The sequence below is a fragment of the Sciurus vulgaris genome (genome assembly GCF_902686455.1).
Source record: "Sciurus vulgaris genome assembly, chromosome: 6".
Taxonomy (NCBI): Eukaryota; Metazoa; Chordata; class Mammalia; order Rodentia; family Sciuridae; genus Sciurus; species Sciurus vulgaris.
In genome coordinates, this window is record NC_136466.1 from 22,284,098 (window position 1) to 22,305,788 (window position 21,691).

General features: G+C 45.3%; 1 protein-coding gene across 2 annotated transcripts in view; it reads left to right on the top strand.

The window, feature by feature from the left end:
* The window catches only part of ADAM19 (ADAM metallopeptidase domain 19), an 83,492-nt gene that overhangs the window by 53,103 nt on the left and 8,698 nt on the right, over window positions 1-21,691 (top strand). For both annotated transcript variants that reach the window (XM_079144730.1, XM_079144731.1), the window contains 13 exons: window positions 1,948-2,019; window positions 5,975-6,141; window positions 8,010-8,094; window positions 9,418-9,557; window positions 11,530-11,707; window positions 12,924-13,013; window positions 14,596-14,791; window positions 16,693-16,801; window positions 18,105-18,309; window positions 19,313-19,390; window positions 19,486-19,594; window positions 20,629-20,773; window positions 21,596-21,680. In XM_079144730.1, the coding sequence (XP_079000856.1) occupies window positions 1,948-2,019; window positions 5,975-6,141; window positions 8,010-8,094; window positions 9,418-9,557; window positions 11,530-11,707; window positions 12,924-13,013; window positions 14,596-14,791; window positions 16,693-16,801; window positions 18,105-18,309; window positions 19,313-19,390; window positions 19,486-19,594; window positions 20,629-20,773; window positions 21,596-21,680 (1,659 nt within the window). The remainder of the gene's footprint in view (window positions 1-1,947; window positions 2,020-5,974; window positions 6,142-8,009; window positions 8,095-9,417; window positions 9,558-11,529; window positions 11,708-12,923; window positions 13,014-14,595; window positions 14,792-16,692; window positions 16,802-18,104; window positions 18,310-19,312; window positions 19,391-19,485; window positions 19,595-20,628; window positions 20,774-21,595; window positions 21,681-21,691) is intronic.

Genomic DNA, 21,691 nt, shown 5'->3' on the forward strand with positions numbered 1-21,691 from the left:
CTGGAGGGGCAGGGCAGCTGTAAACGCAGGTCTGCAGAGGACTTTTCTGATACCCCAGAATGTGGGGTAGCTGAGGAAGGATGGGTACACCGTGCTGTACTTTCCATGTCACCCTAGGAAATGGAAAGTTGAAATATTTTTTCTTTAGCCCAAGGCATTGCAAATCTAGCCTGTGGCCAAATCCAACCCACCCCTCTGGGGATTTTTATAAACAGTTTTGCTGGAACAGAGCCATGCCCATTGGTTTACCTACTGTCCGTGGCTGCTTCCAAGTTATCAAGGAAGAGCTAAGAAATTGTGACTGAGACAGTAGGGCCCCAAAAGACTGAAATATTTCCTCTCTGGCCCTTTACAGGAAGTTTACTGACTCTTGCTTCAGACTATACTGGACATGATATTCTCCCAACTATGGTGGCCTTATTGGGCCTTATTGTTTGAGGACGGGAGAATATATTTGAAAGACAGTGAAACCTGACCCTGCTGTTCTAATAAGTGTTTACTAAATGAATACAATACTTTCTGTGCCATGAGGCCAGTTTAGAAATCAGGAGGCCTTCAGGATGGAAACTTCTGGATTAACACTTTGAAAAGGTCTATGTCACAGGGTCTCAGAATTTAACTCTATAGGAAGCAAGGAGGATAGTGAGATCCCCTTCTGATGAGTGACAGTTCCAAGGAAACCCAGGAATATCCATAATCAGTGGAAGAAAGGAAATTGTCGATTTCTTCCCTGCATCAGGCTGACACACAATCCTGGCCCAACAATATCCCAGGGTATTTTATTTGGTGGTTCATTTTTTTTTTTTTTTTTTTTTGCTTGAATATTCCTGTGGAGTGGGATGAAGGAAGGATGTGAAGGTTTAGGTTTGAAGTAACATACGTGGGTGGGTCATACCTGTGGTAAATCAAATAGGTACCCAGATTCTTTGTAACGATGGCAGCACTCAGGAGTTGACCATAATTGGCGAATTCAAGTTGCAATTTTAGAAAAATCTTTTCTTTACATTGTTAAGCTTTTCTCCATTATTGTAGCTGAAAGAAATCTATCCTTTTGAGGCAGTCAGTAACGGTCCATTCATACTGATACATCATCCTCCTGGTACCAATGGCAGACATTTCTAATCAAGTAGAGGAAAGAGTGCTGTGCTTGATTAGAAATGTCTGGTTTTAATCTTAACGCAGTCTGAGTTCTCTATAGAAGGCAGTGCCAGTTGATCTGAGAGGAGCAGTCTGAAGTCTGTTTGCTACTGTCTGATGGTCCTGTTGGTAGCACCCATTCATATGCTCTCCATTGCAGTAATTCGTGTGCATATTTTCTCAGCAAGTTTTCTTAGCCTATTTTATTGGTCTATTCTTTAAATATAGGATATATTATACTAGCTATTTCTGGTCCTTTTACCATTTTAATTGAAGCTCCTATAGTCTAGGACCATAACCTCACACTTCTTTGTGTCCTGCCTAGTGCTAAGAACAGTATCTTGCCCACAGCAATTGTTCAGCAATGGTTTGATCAATGTTGATTGACCACTCATAGGGAAGCCTCATGAGATCTGCGTGATGGTAGATTCATGTTGGGGTGATGACAAAGGCAAGAGTCAGGTTGATCCCTATTCTAAGCCTCAATGGAAGTTTGCCAGAAGCCTTATAATGTGAAGGGCAGGAAAATAAGATTTACTGCAAGGGTTAGAAGGTAATTCAATTCACTACACAATTACTGCATGCCTGCTATGTGCCCTGCATTTAGCTGGTAGATGGAGATACCAAGATGGATATAATCCAAGTCCTGTACATCATGAGCTGTTCCTCTGGTGGAGAAGAGAGTTAGATGAAAATGACTTCTCACAAAAGACAGAATAAACTTAAAAAATTCAAAGACAAGTCATGAGCACAGAAAGGGCCCCCGAGAGAGGCTCTGGGGTCTCACCTGGTTCTGTTTGTTTCATGTAGTTTCAGAAGAATCGACAAGACCAGGATGCCACCAAACATAAGCTCATCGAGATCGCCAACTATGTTGATAAGGTGAGACCAGGTGTGTACTTGGAGGGACAGGTGCCAACACGACTGAGGGGCCTCAGGACCAGGGATCACGTGCACCTGAGTGCCATCTGCTGCATTGGCCACTCCAGCCGATTTCTGAAAAGGGCCGAGAAGTGCCCTCAAGGCTCAGGGTGGTCACAACGAAGCCCTGGATTATGTGACCTTACACAGTAATTCATTATCAGGTTGCAGGGTTTTTTGGTTTCTGTTTTGCTTTGTTTTAATTTTTAAGGTAGAGTCTTGGCCTAAATCAATGACTTTTGTTATTTTTGTTTCCCTGGTGGAATTTTATGTCCATGTGTATGTAAAAGTCCTGTGGAAACAGCCTGCTCTGAGATGAGGCAGGGTGAACACTGTCCTTCTGAGCCCGTCCTTCACCCTGGAGTAGCCCAGTTGAAGAATACCTTAAGGTTTTTGAAGGCTCCTCTCAGGAATAAAGCCCAGCAATTCTTTGACTTAGAGGGGAATTAAGGTAGGTCAGGATGGGACAGGTTATGGCCTCAAAAATTGAGGAATAGTTTATTTGGAACCACTCTGCAAAGTCTCCTTCTGTAAAAACTGCCCTAACATAATTTCTCATCTCTTAGGAAGACTGCAAAATGGTTAACTTTCCTAGGTCAAGACTTTGTACAACTTACTTTTAAGAACTACTCGAAAAAACATTTTTTTTAATTTTTAAATTTAATTTGTTCTAATTAGTTGTACACAACAGTAGAATGCATTTATACATTTTACTAAAGCACACTGTCCTGGGATTTGGAAATACTTCGTATGTGTGAAAGAGGGTACTTGTTATAGTACAGAGTGCAGACAAGGTATGATAGCAGCCTCTCCACAGGCTGACAGTATATGGTTTAAATGCAGGTTTTGGTATGTTTGGGGTCACCCATCCTTTGAAGATCTTATAGCATGCCCTGTACAATTTCACAACACTCATAAAATTTAGAAACTTGAACTCTGGGCCTGCTTAGGGATTCTTGGATCCCAGGCCTTAAGGGGATTTTTTTTTTTTTTTCACCTAAAACTGGAAGATGAAGAAAATCTAAAAATTTTTTTACGCACTAACAAGCAAATTTGGTAGTGTTCTGAAGTCATCAGATGGGATGACCTCAAAGGCTTTGGAAAGACAGGCCAGTGGCGAGCGGAAGTCAAACACTGACATTTCCTGGAAGGAAGACCTCGGCGGAGTGCTCTCTCCAGCTCCCTGTTCACTCAACAGCACCAGTTAAATGATCCTGCAACCCAAACGCTCGACATCTGGGGAAACAAGGAAAGCTTGTTTCCCTGGGGAGTATACAGGAGGCAACCCTGATGTCACCCACATGACATCTGTTGTCCTAGGGACTTGGCAGGTGGGGGACTTGACTTGGCTGGGTCTTGCCTTTGTGAGCACTACAGCTGGCCTAGGTGATAAAACCAGGGGCACTAATGAAGAATGAAAGGAGTGTATCAGTCCAAAAACTTGAAAAAGAAAAGAAAAAAAGAAGAAGGTAAAAGAGCAACAGCCACAACCCCCTGACCGTAGTTGGAACACCACGCCTTGCTGGCTAGTCCACTCTGCAAAGCCGCTTGCTTCTCTCCCCAGCAGCTGAGGTTAGTCATTCCCTGAGTGTGTGCATGTGAGTGTGTGTAAACACACTCACTTCTCTGATGTTTGCTGACCCAGCTACTTGAACTGAAGGATTGTTGAACGAAAACTGAGATGAACTGCACTCATTTGCTGAATCATGAGCCCAATCAAAAATATTTTCCCCTCACCCTGAGAAGGCCAAGTCTATTTCCTTTCAAAGCTCCCTAGTGAAGCAAAGTCAAATGAGACTCTGAGCCCTTTATTTTCTGGGGTGAGTGATATGGTATAAAACAGAATAATCAGAATTCCCATAGAAATAAACTGGTGCTTTGCGGAATCTGGAGCTCATCTTAAACCACAGTTTCTTGGGGACAAGTGGATGGTCTGTATCTACTCCAGCACTTTAGCAACCTAGGGTCTTGAGTGGACTCTGGGGTGATGATGCGGGCCCTCATCCTGGCTTCCTTTGTTTATCTGAGCCTTGGGGCTCAGAACATAGAAAGTGCTTAACAAACATTGGCACCTGGGTTATTATTTTTAGCTGGGGTGGTATCTGCCAATTTTGGATTAAAATAGTCTCACCCGTTCATGTGGCTCATGTGACCTCTTGCATGACATGGTTTCCTTCTTCTTTATGATTAAATAATAATCCGTTGGGTACATATGCCACACTGTCTTTATCCTTTCACAGGCACTTAGGCTGATTGCATCCTTAGCCGTTGTGAATAGTGCATGGTGTTTTTTTTTTTTAAGCCTCTGGCTCAGTAGCCTCTAAAATAGATGCATCAAAGAACCCCTGTGAACCCACACCTTCCAGTGGCTTCACTGTAAAGAAAAACCTCCTCCTACTTATGTGCACATGAGATGAGAGAGCCCATGGCATAGAAGTTAGGTGTAGTTCTAATCTTAAGGAAACTGAGAGGTCTCATTTTCCTAAGTTCAGGATCTCTGGGTTGGACAGAACCCTGAAGATCACCTGGGAGCTTTGCAGTCTTGTGCTCACCATCTGTTTATGGAATCCTTGACAAAACCTGAGCATTTGTAGAGAAATCTGTTGGAGTAAGCATGTAGGTTCTCTTATGTGTTATTTTTTTTTATTTCTAATAATAAAAAATTATTCCCATCTCTTTGTTTATCATATATATTCATTCACTTCCAAACATCAAGCAGACTTCTTACAATAAAAAAATCCATATATAATTTCATATTTCTACATAAGGAATATTATTCAGTGATAACAAGGAATGAGAAATGATACAGGCTATAACATGAATGAATCTCAAAAACATTATGCTAAGTGAAAGAAGCCAGGCACAAAACCTGTATTGTATGATTCTGTTTATTTAAAAAAAAAAAAAGAAAGAAAGAAAAGTTTCAGAACAGGTCAATCTGTGGAGACAGAAAGTAGATTAATGGTTATCTGGAACTGGAGATTAGATTGGGGCATGACTATAAATGGACATGAGGGACTTTGCTGGCATGAAGAAAATATTCTAAAACTGGAATATGATGATAGCTTTATAACTTGGTAGAGCTTAATAAAAACTATCGAGTTATATTCTTGAAATAGGTGTGTTTTATGGCATGTAAATTATCCCTCAGCAAAGTTCTTTTTTTTTTTTTTTGCACCAGGGATTCAGGGATTGAATCCAAGGGACACTTAAGCACTGAGCCACATCCCCACGCTTTTTTATTTTTTATTTAGAAACAGAGCCTCTCTAAGTTGCTGAGGTTGACCTCGAACTTGCAATCCTTCTGCCTAGGCCTCCCAAGTGCTGGGATTATAGACATGCACCACCCGACCCAGACAGTAAAGTTGTTTTTTGGTTTGGTTTGGTTTGGTTTTGTTTTTTAAGTTCATACACGAGAATTCTTTTAGATACATATAAAAAAAGATAAAGGGAAGAGAAAATTGTGCACATAGCCAGGACGAGGGTGGATATTGCAGAAGCCAGCAGAGCTCAGCTCCGAGCTTACTCATGACCAGCTTTGTTTGGAAGACTTTTCTCCGGTTTTAGTATGAAATTTGTCTTCCTGCCTGTGCTGCCCAGAGACCCCAGCCCTTCTGGAGGATCAAGCGTAGAAACACTGATTCTTTTCACCCATGATCACCCTGCACATAGTTGAAACAATGGCACATCCAACTTAAGTCTCCTCTTCCCTATGCAAAGACTCCCCAGTTCTGCCACCAGAATATTATGCATCTCTCTCAGAATCTCTTTCCCCTTTTGGACTGTGGAGAGAATACCTGTCCCTGCTCCCCTGGAGCCCTGGGCAGACAAGAGATCTGTGTTCTAAACTCTGAGGCCATACAGAGGCTGATGAATCCCGCGTGGCACTGACAGTGTCTTTCCTGGGTCTTTTCAGTTTTACCGATCCTTGAACATTCGGATTGCTCTCGTGGGCTTGGAGGTGTGGACTCACGGGAACTTGTGTGAAGTCTCAGAGAATCCGTACTCGACCCTCTGGTCCTTTCTTAGTTGGAGGCGCAAGCTGCTCACCCAGAAGAAGCATGACAATGCTCAGCTGATCACGTAGGTAGCTTTTCCCCCGTGTGCGGCCTGGGCTTTGGCTGTGACGCCTCTGCCCACAGTGCGTGTTCAGATCCTCCCTTTCTCTCCCCAGCGGTGAGTGTTGGTTGGACAGGGATCCTGCTGGCTCCCAGGTCCAGATCATCGGGCATTTCTACACTCTGTTGTACTTATCACACCTCAGAATATATTAAAAAACCTAAGAGCCATAATGGTTCTGTGAAGTGGTTACTGCCTACCTGAGAAAATTAGCCTTGTGCACAACCAGTTGGGCGGCTGAACCTACTGGCTGTTGGGAGAGACAGACAGTTGGTCATGGCCACCTTGAGACACACTTTGGTCTAGGATATGAGCTCTTCTCTCACCACAGGTGTAGGAGAGGGGCTTTCTGGGTCATCCTTCTCTGGCTTTCCCGAGGGGCTCAGAGTGCCTGAGATGGTCAAGGTGGCAGAGGGTGTGAACACCTTGTGCTTTGGTGGGAGCAAGACACTGGGGAGGGACTGTGTTGGGTTTCATCAGTCCTACAGAAAGAAGGGCAGACACTGCTGGAGTTGTGGTGGTATGTGACTGTCCCCTGAGGGTGATCATTTATTAGTGTTGGCTTCCAAAGATATTTTGAGGCAGTTACAACAAAGGATACGTAGATAATAAAGCCCTTTTTCTTCAGTTCCCGAAATGTAACTCTGAATCAATAATCATTTAAACCTTGATTTTCCTTTTAGAAGAAACCAGAAAGTAATGGTCCCAAAGACCTGGGCTATGAGAGGTGACTTCACAACAGAACATACATCTGGGAAGAGTCTTTGGTTACCAAAACTTTTGCCTGAGCTTTGGAAGCACAGTCCTATTTTGGGGAAGACTTAAAATCTAGGTCTCCAGTTGGACTTCCTCAGAACCATGTCCAAGTTTTTAAAATACCAAGTAGGGCTTCCTTCATATAGATTGCATATATTTAGCATATTCCTTTGCAGATTGTCTCCCTGAATGTAAGTCTGCCTTGAATTCAACAAACGTTTGTTAAGCACCCACCATGTGCGAGATTCTGCGCTCAGTTCTAGTGGTTCCAAAATAAACCAGATAGTCTCACTCTCAAAGATTCCAACGTCTAGATAAGAAGACAAACATAGAGATAAGTACCATAATGCATTTCCATAGAGATTACAAGTAGATTACATTTTTGTGGCTTGCACAAAAACACTGGTGTTTCTTGTATTCCTTCCTGCCTACCCAGATGTATACAGCTAAGAGAGGAAGATATTAAAACTGGGCACAGAGCTGGCTGTGGGCAGATTAGGATCATAATTGCAAAACAAAGGCGGAAACAGCTCATCTTTGCACCCAGCTGTGCTTTCTGGGTTCCTGATGGGACACAGCTGTTTCCTTGGCCCCAGAGCCCTATAGAATAAAGCAGCAGCCCACAGCTGCTGCCCAATCTTCCCTCCCCTAGGCCCCCCAATGCGTGTGCCACAGAGCAGGGGCAGGGCCTGGGACCCAGGCAGCTGGGGGAAGTGGGCATGATTCACTTCAGCATCAGGCCCTGCACCACCTTCCCATCCGCTCCTCCTCTGACCTTTTCCTGTGCAGCGGGAATGGAATGGAGTTCTAAGCCCTGCCTGTTTCCTTCCTGGGAATTGACCGTGGGCACATTGTGGGGAAAGTGACCTTTCGCTCAATCTGTTTCTCTGAAGCATTGAGTGAGTAGGTGAGAGGAAGCGAGAGGTGTGGTGACCTGAAGTTGTCCAGATGGCCAGGATACCAGGGCCCCTCCCCTTGGGAATGAGCTGGGAATGTCAGCGAGGCCACCTGCCCCTGCGCACATAGGAACTGCCCTGCCAGCCCCCACCTGAGTCTCCTCTCTTTCCTTCCTACAGAGGCATGTCCTTCCACGGCACCACCATTGGCCTGGCCCCGCTCATGGCCATGTGCTCCGTGTACCAGTCTGGTGGGGTCAACATGGTGAGTCTCAGCCAATACACTGATGCCACAGACATTAATAAAACTTCCTCCAAAGACAGGAGGTCATCTTTTAAGAAACAATCTTATATTTTCTGTTGCAAAAGTGGAAAGCTTTGACACCAAGAAGGGCGATTGTTTTTTAAATGAAGTCGTTTAATTCTCAGGGGTGAATTTGCATTTCCTGTTAGTTTATTTTTGATTTTCAAGCTCAGGAGAGGCCTGGAGAGATTGCATGAGTCCATCCTCAGGGGCCGGGGGGACAGTAGGAAGATAGATATTAAAGTGTTTTTATCTCACATCTTGCATTGTTAGGTTTGTCATTATGAAACAAGAGCCTGTCTCAAAGTCATGATTAGGAAAATTCTGTTGAAATTCTCTCTGACATTGGGAGAGAGTTCTGACTACTCATTTCTAACCTGCGAGTGGATATCAGGAAGCCTGCTGTCCATCTGTTTATCCATCCCTCCACCCATCCTGTATTTATTTATTGACATAAAAGTTAAAAATCCTTGATCTAGAGTCAGAAGTGATTAGTTTCAAACAGCAGCCATGTGACTTGGGATGAGTTAATAGGTGTCCTCAGTTGTAAAAATAAAGATAACTATGGTTTATAATATTTGGATAAGAATGGAAATTAGATGTAACAAACACATATGTGTTTAATAAATCTTTTTGCTGCTTCTGTTTTGTTTGTTTTGAGATAGGGTTCACTCTGTCGCCTAGTCTGGCCTCCAACTCCTGGGCTCAAGCCATCCTCCCGCCTCAGCCTTCTGAGTAGCTGGGGCTTCAGGTGCCCACAACTGTGCCAGCTGTTTGTTTTCCTCCTATTTCTTTAGCTTTTGCTTTTGAGGATTAAGTGGCACATGCTGCACCAGGAGCTGTGTCTGGGATGTGTCTCTCTCATGGGGTGCTCTCAGAAGACACTGAGCCAAGTGCACCCTACGATTGGCCCAAGGCAGGGTTTCCAGGTCAATTGCCCTACATCCTGAAGAGGTACATAGGTTAAGAGGAAGAATGGGAGGAAATCCTTCCCTTCCATTTATTCAGAAAACACTGGGGATTTTGGTCTGAGAATTCATTAATGGGTCAGACATGGTCTGCAACTTTTAAGAACTCAGGAAACAGGGACTTTTAAGCATTTGATTTCCTAATAATGACAGTGGCTCTAGATTTGCTGATGAAAGCAGGTATGGAGAGCCTTATGCTCAGTTGTTGGGGAATCCATAGGGAGTCGCAAGGCTTTGGCAAGGGAAAGACAGAGATGGGGCCAGTAGGAGCTGTCCCCTTGACCTTGGCCTTGACCTGAACACTCTCCCTGAACAGGACCACTCTGAAAATGCCATTGGTGTGGCTGCCACCATGGCCCATGAGATGGGCCACAACTTTGGTATGAGCCATGATTCTGCAGATTGCTGCTCAGCCAGCGCAGCTGATGGTGGGTGCATCATGGCAGCCGCCACTGGGTGAGTCAACAGGAAGGGTGAGGGTGGTGAGGAGGGCCATGTGTGCACAGCCAGGGCGACCCAAGTTTCCCTCCCAGCTGGTCCCAGAGAACCTCTGTTAAACCTCTGGTGGGGCCTTAGCAGAGAATGTGGTTTTTACCACAAAGAATTTGGAAGAGGACCAAAAAGGCCAGTGTTTAGAAGGAGCACTAGGTTCCTAGTAGGAGGTCCAGTGTTGGTGGAACCCTAGATACACTTAATTTCTGTTTTAGGGTCTTCAACTACAAAATTGACCTGACCACACATGTCATTTATCCCTTCTGAAGTTTTGATGAGGACCCATTGTGATCACAGCCTTAGCCTCTGGTCCTTCCATCCCAAAGGAATTCAGTGTATTACATTCCAGACTTTGCTTCAAAGCTCTGAGGTAGCTTCCAGAACAAATAGAAGGAAGGGGATCATCTACATACCCCACAGTGATTCTTCAGGGAATTCACAAGTTGTGACCCATGAGGAATAAAGACAAAGCAGCTGTATCTCCCTGAAGTTGGGAGGGATTTTCTAAACCAGAACCTTTGAAAGAGGACTTCTGTTCAAGCGTCTAGACATGGAGTTATATGTTTGGGTTCTTCCAGGACCAAAGTCACTCATTGGAAGGCATCATGGTGGATCTTATGTTCCTCCCCATAAACTGTTAGTCTACTATGCTTTTTAGAGAATGTCTAAAATGTTCAGTGTCTCCGAGAGGAAATGCTGTTTTCTTGGCGCTCTGGTGTCTGATGTTTGTTTGTCCCTTCTCAGCCGTGTCACAGAGGGATGATAATGAATAGAGGCTATGACACCACAGATCATGCTCAGCTCCCATGAACTCAAAGGGAAATTCACCCCTTTCTCTTCCAATCTCAAAGTAGTATCTGTAGACAGATGGTTGAGAGTTATATTCATTACTACTCCAATTCTTTTTATCCAATTTGTTGATATTCATTACTACTCCAATTTGGTTTTACCCCATTTGTGCAAGTTTTGATAGTTTAACAATTAGTAACATTCCTTACTACTGAAGGAAACCCTTCTGTGCTTCACCTTTAATTGGCTAAGAGAATTGGGAGCAGGTAACCATCCCTTTGTGGACCTAAATTGTGGCACAGTAGCTTTCCCTTGTCTGCAGGGACACATCCAAGACTTTCCAGATGCCTGAAATCACATATCATACCAAACATTATATATCTTGTGTTTTTTCCTGCATATACATCCCTATGATAAAGTTTAATTTATAAAGTAGGTACAGAAAGGTCAAAAACAATAACTAATAATAAAGTAGAACAATGATAACAATGTTATCTAATAAAATTCATTTAAAACTTATAAAGTATTTATTTCTGGAATTTTCCATTTAATATTTCCAGACCACAATTAGTTTCAGGTAACTGAAATCATGAAAAGCAAAATTTCAGAGGAGGGAGAACTGCTATATTTTGATTTTTTTTCCCTACAAGCAGGGAACCCAGGAACTTCCATGCTCTTGTAAGATAAAGAGCACATTTGTGAGTTGGCTAGTTTAATATGAAGTTTGCTTTGCATCCATATTACTAGCCCATGAAAACAATTAACCTGGGATCTTGACCTTTTTTGGCCTGTTCCTCTGTCACAGAGAATACCCATCTGATATCAGCTTCAGTAAAATTTCGGGTTGGGTGATATTTTGTCAGCTTTAAAGCCTGTGTAAGGTGGGCATTACCCTTTACTTATTGCAGCTCTCTCATACGAGGGCAGAAATATCTGTTCTGATTCTCAAATACCTTTTTCATACAGAATAAGAAAAATAAAACATTACGGTGTGGTTAGTATTTCATGATTAAGGATGAAAGAATTCTCAGTCAATGTGTCTGAACGTTCTAAGGGGGCAAAATGCATGTGTGCGGGTCTGGGTCCTGGTGGAATCAGCCTCTTGGGGAGCAGACTCCCAGCCAATTCCAGCTTTGTCCTCCACCAGACACCCCTTCCCCCGAGTGTTCAATGGATGCAACAGGAGGGAGCTGGACAGGTATCTGCAATCAGGCGGTGGAATGTGTCTTTCCAACATGCCGGACACGAAGACACTGTACGGAGGCCGGAGGTGTGGGAACGGGTACCTGGAAGACGGAGAAGAGTGCGACTGTGGAGAGGAAGAGGTACACGTCCAATGGTGCAAGGGGGAGGGAAGCATTCACCTTGGCTTCAAAGCTCAAGGTCAGAATTCACCTTGGCTTCAAAGCTCAAGGTCAGAAGAGAATGCAGTGAAGAATTTCTGCTGCATGGGCACTTCCTGCACATGACTATCAAAGACATGTAAGGCGTGGACAGAAGCTTCCCAGGTGGACTGCTTCTGCAGCCTCTCTGTTGGCCGTTGAACTATTTGGGTCCAAGATCAGGGTGGCGCTGCCTTTGTGAGCATCTGGTCAAACCAGAAACCACGATCCTGTGGTATGTGGTCTTTCTCTTCCCCAGAGGCCTCTGTGGCCCTCCAGCTGCACTGAATTTATTCTGGAGGCTGCACAGCTGGGTACATGAACTTGAACATGAGCTTTAGGAGGATGCTTAAAATAACAGGCTCGTGCTGTTTAGCCTGGAGAAGAGATGATTGAAAGGGGATGTAGGAAGTGCCGGCCAGGCTGGGAAGGGCCGCGAAGAGGAAGAAGGGGCAGCAGGCTTTGTGTATAAGCTCCTTCCTTCCTTCTCATCTTCAAAGTGAGGGTGGAAGGCACACAGCCCAGCCCTGTCATTTTTAACAGAAGCATGTTGTTCTGCAAAAAAGCAGAACTGGGTTGTTTCATTTCTATTTTTTAGAAAGATAGAAATATGTCAGCTAACATTCAATCACTAGAGAAGAACACACGAGTAACAGTACATGATAGAGGTCAGGGTGAGGGTCTGTGTATGTGGAAGAATCTGATTCTATAACCTCCTCGGCGGTGGGCTATTCTTTTTAAAATATGAGCGTGTAACTCTCGGAAATTAAAGATGGGGGTCACCCCTCACTACCATGAGCTCAGAGAGATGAGCCCAGACACTTCAGAAAGGAGGGAGTTGTATTAAAAGCAGTGCAAATACTACGATTTTGTAAAATAAACTGTAACCGCACACATACATGTGTAGGGAAATGCCTGGGAAAATATTCGCACTCAAAATATTGGGCGTCTCAGTGGTGTCGCTGAGGATTGTGGGTAGGTGTACATTCTGTGATAGGTGCACATTATCTGGATGATAAAGCAGTCGAGTGATGTTTTGGTAAGGAATTCTAGGGAGCAGGGGCTCCGGGGCTCACGGGGCAGGGCTGGGGCTGGGGCAGGTGGCAAAGGGTCCCCTGCCACCCAGAGACTCACGCCCCTGCGCTCATGGCCTCCCTAGGAATGTAACAACCCCTGCTGCAACGCCTCCAACTGCACCCTGAGGGAAGGCGCCGAGTGCGCCCATGGCTCCTGCTGCCACCAGTGCAAGGTAAGCACACCTGACCCGACAGGTGGCAGCTCTGCTGGGGCAGGTGACCCGGGGGAGTGTGGTATCATTGTTCAGGAACTGGGATTTGAACCAGGCAAACTGGCTTCTGGGAGGCTCCTCTTTGCATCCACCCTGCTCCTGGTTGGTAGAGGTGTGTGTGCCCTGCGGCTTCCCCTCCACACACCGCCCCCCGCAGTGTGGGGCCGCTGTCTTCCAGCGAGTAGCGAGGCCTGAGAGTGGCCTGCAAAGGAGCCTGACTGCCTTCTCTCCTGGGAGGACCTCGTGGGTGGTGTGGTGTCACTCTGGAGCAAGGGAGGGCTTTATCCTCAGTCTTAAGTTTTCTTGCCTGTCTTAGGAGTAATTTGCCAGCCTTCTGGTGTGACCTGGTGTCCCCCAGGGAGGCTGTGCTGGATCTTGTCATTCCAGCCTTGGATCTAGGCCTAAGAATAAGCATGAAGTGTGACCATTTCATTCAGTCCCAGGATTTCAGTCTGAAACTCACAAAGCATTCCTGGTGTCTGAGGTCTTGACTTCAAGCCCTGGATGTGTGATTTGGGGAAACTTATTAACCGAGTCTTGGTTCTTCATCAGTATTAATAACACTGATCACCCAGGAGGCTGTTAGACTCAAGTTGAACCAGGCATGGTGGTGCATGCCTGTGATCCCAGTAAGTCAGGAGGCTGAGGCAGGAGGATCACAAGTTTGAGGCTAGCCTCAACAACTTAGCAAGACCTTAAGCAACTTAGTGAAACCCTGTCTCAAAATAGAAAATAAAAAGGGCTGGGAATGTTGCTCAGTGGTTAAGCACCCCTGAATTTAATACCCAGTGCCAAAAATAAAAATAAAAAAAACAACTCAAGTGGAAGCTCAGGTTTTACTGTCTTCATGACATGTGCTATTACTACCAAGTTATTTGATCTGCAGCGTGGGGTAAATAGCAGAACCTAGCTTATGGATTAGCACACAGATCAGATGAGCTAAGTGTATGTAACATACGTAGCCCAGTTCCTGGCTCCATTCTGGGAAGGTATTATTGCTGGAATGTTTCATAAATTCAAAGATGTTATGTGAATGCTGTGTACGCGTGTGCGTATATGTGTGTATGTTTGTGTGTGTCTGTGTATTAGGGGGCCTGGCGTCTCTACCTTGACTAACTGTGAGATACTGGATAAATAGTTTCATCTCTTTAAACCTCAGGTTTCATCATCTGTAAAACAGGGATAAAGTGTCTTATAGGACTATCAGGGAAACAAAGTGAGCTAATACTGGCAGTGGGCACTTGGGTGGGAGCCGCATGAAGTTTGCTGTTGTTAATGAATCACATAGTAAGCTGTAAAATGGTACCTCTTTCTCCTTAAGAAGGCTGCAGAGAGGAAGTGAGTGAGCACCTTGAAACTCTGAAGTCACTGTTCACGTCAGAAGGCTGGGGAGGGCTGGAGTTCACAGGGTCCTGGAAAAAGCCTGCGATAGGATGGCAGGGCGGGAACAGACTGTTCCGCAAGAGCGATGCTCACAAGCCCTGGCTGTCGGGCGGACGGCAAGCAAGACAATGACCGTTTCTCCCCTCTCGTTCACATTCAGCTCCTGGCGCCTGGCACCCTGTGCCGGGAGCAGGAGCAACAGTGCGACCTCCCGGAGTACTGCACGGGCAAGTCCCCCCACTGCCCCACCAACTTCTACCAGATGGACGGCACCCCCTGCGAGGACGGCCAGGCTTACTGCTACAACGGCATGTGCCTCACCTACCAGGAGCAGTGCCAGCAGCTCTGGGGGCCTGGTAAGGGCTCTCCGGAGGGCTCGGCCCTCCTCTCCAGCAGAACCTCAGAACCAGCTCCCCCGCCCGTCACTCGGGTGGCTTCTGGATGCTCCCTGTCTCATGGCCTGGTCTCTGGGTGGAGTTCAGGAAGAATGAGTGGACAGCCTTCTTCCCAGACCCTCCTTGCTTCTAGTTCTCAGAGGGGGCAAGTGGGTGTCCATAATCCAAAAGAAAAAAGGAACAGATGATGGAGATAGAAAAGCAAAACAGCCCCTAATCTATGGAAAGTTTTTAACCCCAGTCACATTAAAGGAAAACAAATTAGAACTGTTACCAGATGGAATTGCTCATGTATCAGATTGTGAAGACGGAGTTAGTGTAATAGAATGATGACAATGATAATATAACAACAGTGGTTGCAATAGAGTGTTACGGAGGATGTGAAGGAAGCAGATAGGTAAATCCCCATGGAAAGCAATTTGGAGATATCAACATTTTTTTTTTCAGTACAGATGCAATTTTTTATTATTTTTTATTTTTACAGACTGCATTTTGATTCATTGCACACAAATGGGATACATCTTTTTGTTTCTATGGTTGTGCACCATTTAGATTCATACCATTCATGAAATCAACATGTATATAGGATAATGATGTCTGTCTCATTCCACCATCTTTCGTACCTACTCCCTTTCATTTCCCTCTACGTAATCTAAAGTTTCTCCATTCTTCTCTCACCCCCATTATATATCATCATCCACATATCAGAGAAAACATTCGGCCTTTGGTTTTGGGGGATTGGCTTATTTCACTTAGCATGATATTCTCCAATTCCGTCCATTTATATGCAAATGCAATAATATTGTTCTTCTTTATGGCTGAATAATATTCCATTGTGTATTCATACCACAGTTTCTTTATCCATTCATCTGTTGAAGGGCATCTGGGTTAGTTCCACAATCTAGTTATTTTGAATTGAGCTGCTATGAACATTGATGTGGCTAATTTTAATTTTAAGTCCTTTGAGTATAAACCGAGGAGTGGGATAAGTGGGTCAAAAGGTGGGTCCATTCCAAGTTTTCTGAGGATTCTCCTCACTGCTTTCCAGAGTGGCTGCACCAATTTGCACCTCCACCAGCAATGTGTTGAGTGTGCCTTTTTCCCCACATTCAACATTTTAAATGCACTTATTGGATCCATCAGTTCCACTGCTGGGAAACAGCCTAGGGCCTACCCTTGTACTTGCTTATCTATATGAAGATAAATTTACAAAGATGTTTATGGCACTGCTGTTAGTTACAGCATTAACAACTTTGATGTCCTTTAAGAGGATTATATTAAACTAATTCTGATAAGTTCATACAATGGAAAGCTATACCGCTCTGCCTGGTGAATAAAATCATCTTCCACAATAAATGAACTAAAAATGCTAGATACAGAACACTGGGTACAACAAACTTCCATTCTTTATTGGATGGATTTTCTCTAGAAGATCTATGTGGAATTGTACCTAGGAGACACGTAAGACAGAGATAAAATGACCTCTGAAAATAAACTGTTAATAATTATTGCTTTTCCAGGATACTGGGTGGATGGGAAAATTCCAAAGCCATGCTGTATCTTTATACATTTGTGCATATATTATTTTTTTTTGATCCTAAAATATAGCAGTACTTCTTCATTAGAGACAGTCCTAGCACACAGACCCCCACAGATGTAAATCCTCAGTGGAGCATGAAAGTGGCTATCAGACATTTTCTATGAATCGGTCTTGATGTGAAATGGGAATGGAGAGCACAGGAAGAGGCTGAGATTCCCTTCCCCAAAACATCCTTAACCTCATGATTTCGCCAAAGGCTAGCCGTGCCCCGGAGGCTTCCGGCAGCTAGCGTATTGACAGATGTTGTTTCCTGCACACCCAGGAGCCCGGCCTGCCCCTGACCTGTGCTTTGAGAAGGTGAATGTGGCAGGAGATACCTTTGGAAACTGCGGGAAGGACATGAACGGTGAACATAAGAAGTGCAACATGAGGTGATGAGCAGCGCAGACCCCTGATGTGAAGAGCCGCAGTCACGCCTGCCCTGTCGACTTGCTCCACCCAGCTCAGCAGAGCCCTGACCCCAGAGCTGGGCCTCTCTCTATGCCACTCGCATCTCTATTCTTGGCTTGCTGTTTGACAATGTGCCAGTCAGCCCTATGGAAGTCAGAGGGAGGGCTGGGTGGCAAAGCTTGGTGGAAAGCTGATCAGGCTTCCTCTTGAGCCTGTCTTATCATAGGAGGGAAGTGGCTTTCTTAGATCATTTTTGCTGAGTGCAATTCTATCCTTATTTGAGTGACTCATCATCATTCATTTATTCCAACTGAACATTCACTCACTCACCCATCTACCAACCCATCTACCCATCCACCCATATACCCATCCATCCATCCATTCATCCACCCATCCATTCATCCATCCAGCCACCTGGATCCATCCATCCATCCATCCATCCATCCATCCATCCACCCACCCACATACCCAGCCATTATCTACTGGAAGTTTACCATGCACAAGATACTGTGCTGAGTGTGTGGAGCTTTTAATTAGCAATACAGCCTGATGATGAGAATATGGAGACAGACACCCACCCGCCTCAGTGTCCCTGAGTGGTTTTCCAAAGAAATCATACCCAGGCAGAGTTACAGAGTGATTATCTAAACCAACAGGGTGAGGGGTGTGCTGGTGTGTAGAAGAGCACTCTAGAATGGACAGCAGTTTGGTACACTGAGGTATAATTTAGAGGTGTGAATGAGAGGAGAAGCGAGCTTATACAGTTAAGCAGGAACTAGATCGTGAAAAGCTCAGGCTTTGGCCTGAAAGCAGAGAGAAGGTAAGCTCCTACGAGGCGAGACTGCAGGACGGGGAGGAAGGGAGGTGCTGTGTGCAGGGTGGGTGGGTAAGAGCGGGGGTTGGCAGGGCTCGGAAACTGCTTGAGCCCAGGAGCAGGGAAGAGTGGGGAGTCAGAAATGTCCCCAGGCTTCTGACTGGAGCACTAGGTGGATGGTGGCCTAAAGAGCAGGAGGGAGCAGATTGCTCAGGTCAGGCAGTTGTCCTTGGAGTTAGGATTTCCTAGGCATCTTCCCTGGCCTAGATCTGCTCAGGGATGAAGAGCCTGCTCCCTTGCCCTGGTGGCTGTCCGCTGGTGGGGACTTAGAGCACCTCACTGCCCGAGTCTTTGCCCCACCTCACCCAAGCCTGCTATCCTGGCCAAGGAAGACTGAAGCGCTGCGATACCCTGGCTCTTTCCCAGCCTGATTCCATCTCCTTTCCTCCCTCCCTCTCTCTGGGGCCCAGGGATGCCAAGTGTGGGAAGATCCAGTGTCAGAGCTCTGAGGCCCGGCCCCTGGAGTCCAACGCAGTGCCTATCGACACCACCATCATCATGAACGGAAGGCACATCCGATGTCGGGGCACCCACGTCTACAGAGGTCCTGAGGAAGAGGGTGACATGCTGGACCCAGGCCTGGTGATGACTGGGACCAAGTGCGGCTACAATCATGTGAGTCCCTCTCCCCAGTCTCACCCAGGACCCAGGCTGCAGAGAGGTTGAGAAGTGCGGGCTCTGAAGGGAGAGCCTCCCAGCTCCTCAGTCTCAGTGGCTTATAAAAGTTCATGTGGCAATAACACCAGACTGTCACGGGCCTGGTATAGTGATAAGTCCTGCACAGCAATAGCACTAGACTGTCTCTCGTAGTCTAAGGATTAAGTGAGAGTGTCTCGAACACACTGAGGTGGACCAGCTATTATCATTTTTATCCTTATCATTGTTCTTATGTGAATTAAAAATGGACTAAGTCAGGGAAGCCTGGGGGTCTCACAGAATTAATTATGATAAGGAATTCATAAAACACTTTTTTTTTCTTTTTTCTTGCGGTGCTGGGGATTGAACCCAGGGCCTTGTGCTTGCGAGGCAGGCACTCTACCAACTGAGCTATATCCCCAGCCCCATAAAACACTTTGAAGCACAGGGCAGAGTTCCTAGGCTGCTGTCAGAATTGTTACACATAATATTAAAACTAGTACCTATTAATAGACAAATAATTAATATAATATACATATATCAATATAATAGTAATATGGAAGAAGGGGCTGGGTTTGTGGCTCAGTGGTAGAGTGCTTGCCTAGCACACGTGAGGCACTGGGTTGGATCCTCAGCACCACATAAAAATAAATAAATAAAATAAAGCCTTTGTGTCCATCTACAGCTAAAAAAAAATATTAAAAAAAGTACTAATGTGGAATAATATAATTGTCAAATGTAGTTTTTTAACAGCATAATATGTGCGTTCTCCTCCCTAATCACAAAGGTAGTGGCAGAATTTAGTTAACTCCTGTTCTACCCTGGGCTTTTTAGGCTCTGTTGATTTCTTACAGTAGTAACCTGAAGCGGGCTGCCTTTTTGGGTTCCCGTATGTTCTAAGTGCAAGACCCACGTCCCATCTCCTAATCCTGGATAAGTGTCCCCTCTGCTGTGCTGACGACTGTGCTTCCTCTCCCTGCAGATCTGCTTCGAGGGGCAGTGCAGGAACACCTCCTTCTTTGAGACCGAGGGCTGTGGGAAGAAGTGCAATGGTCATGGGGTGCGTCCTTTTCGGGGCTGGATTTGTGGGGATCAGCCTTGTGGGAGGTTGGGGTTCCCTGGGGAGCTGACACCTCTGCCCGCCCCTCACCCCAGGTCTGCAACAACAACCAGAACTGCCACTGCTTCCGGGGCTGGGCACCGCCCTTCTGCAACACTCCAGGCCAAGGGGGCAGCATCGACAGTGGGCCCATGCCCCCCGAGAGTGAGTCCCCTGAATGCTCGTGACAGGGGTGGGCACCCTGGGGACGGGCAGCATGTTGCAGTGTCTGCATTGAGTCTGATTCATACTCCTGAGAGGTGCAGCAGGGGAGACTGAGGCCAGCAACTGTTTTGAGGACTGGGCTGTCACTCTCTTTTACTGAGGCGTTAATCCTGTTTAGTAGAATGAGATAAAGAGAGACGATAGGTCATTGAATAGTCACACCCTTTTTTGGTGGGATGGGGTGGTGACTAATCCTATTTTGGGTACTTAAAATAAACATTACCGTGGGGTACATTCTGGTGGTTTAGACTTCTTTGGATAAACAAAGGTTAAAGTGGGAAACTGGACACTCAGAACTCATAGTTTCTTCAGTAGAAAATCTCAGGGACTATACCCTGTGGCTTACAAATATTTTCCTTTCATAGTAGCAAGGTGCTGTTTTCAAGAATAAAATCTTTCAAGGAAGAAACTCCAGTATATAATCTGATTCCAAAGTAGTGTTTCATTGGTGGAAATATACTTTGTACATTTAAAATTTCTAATTCGTGAGAAAGTTGAGACAGTTTTGATGAAACCTAAGGTGAAATTGAGAATGAAGGGTAGGCATTCTAGTCTTAAATCAGTCTGTCAGTGTTTTATGCTGGTTGTCCAGGAAAATCATGGTTCAGGCTGGAAACTAGTGGCAAATAGGTCTTGATCTGCTTGCCTCAAAAGAGAATCTCTTCAATTAAACCAAAGTGCCCCTGGCACTTTATATTATTATAAAAAAATAAAAATAATTATAAAAATATAATGTATTTATATTATAAATATATAATATAAATCTATTATATATATAGATTTATATTATAAGGTCTGCATGAAGCAAGTTGATTGGCTATTTAAGCTAATATTAATGGTGTCCCAGGAGATTTATAAGCTAAAATGAGCAATGCCAATGAAATGCCAATCATATCTGAAGAAGAATCAGGAAGACATTGTTTTGCAGTAGCTCAAGCAGCTTCTCACTCTCTCGCGGGCTCTCTTTCTGGAAGGTGCTGGTCCTGTGATAGCGGGAGTGTTTTCCGCCCTCTTCCTGCTGGCGGTCCTCATGCTAATGTACTACTGCTGCAAACAGAACAACAAGCTGGGCCAGCTCAAGCCCTCCACCCTCCCCTTCAAGCTGAGGCAGCAGTTCAGGTAGGGCAGGGTGCCACCAGTGACTTGGGGTTCCCTTCTGGATCACAAAGTTCTCTGTAAGCAATGTGCGTTGGAAGGGTGGTGGTACTGGTGGGTCTGATTCAGGGAAGATGAATGTAGAGCTTGTGCTGCCGTCTCCCTTGTGTCATGCGCTGTGACCATGCCAGACATTACTAGATGCTCTCACTGTAATAGTCCCCACTGAGCCTGGTCATCACATCCAAATCCTCTGTGGAATGCCTCCAGAAATTGAAGTTGGAAGATGAAATAAAATCATTTGCCATCCTGTATCTAATTGATTTGTCCCCCATTCTAAAGAGCGGGAAACTGAGGTGTCAGAGGAGAAATGACTAGCCCAAGCCCAAGTCATTAAAGGGGTGGCTAGACATCGACCCTAGGAAGAATTTTTTTTTTAAGTGACGCCTTCCTTGGAATACTGTAATGTACATTCTGAGTCCCCTATTAAATCACACTTGTCCTGGAGGGAATTTTTAATCCCAGATCTTTCTACACCCATGCCAGAGGGGAATTGATTGACATTCCTGTGTCTCCTTAGGGAGGAAAGATCTTCAGAAGGTGAAGATAAGGCGCTTAGAAAGCTCTGTTTTGTGAAAGGCCAACTTTCTTTGCTTAGGAGTTCTCCATTGGCCATGCCAAATGTCCTTACCTAGGGAGACAGAATTTGAGAGTGGACCAGTCCCACTTCCTCACAGCAGACTTGGGAAGATTTAGCAGTGGGCTGGCCATGCTTGGGTGAGAGGGACTCTGTCTCTGGCCCTTACTGAACATCCCCTCTTCTCCTCCTCTATTCCTTGTTTCTAGCTGTCCCTTCAGGGTGTCTCAGAACAGTGGAACTGGTCATGCCAACCCAACTTTCAAGTTGCAGACACCCCAGGGCAAGCGAAAGGTAAGAGCTTG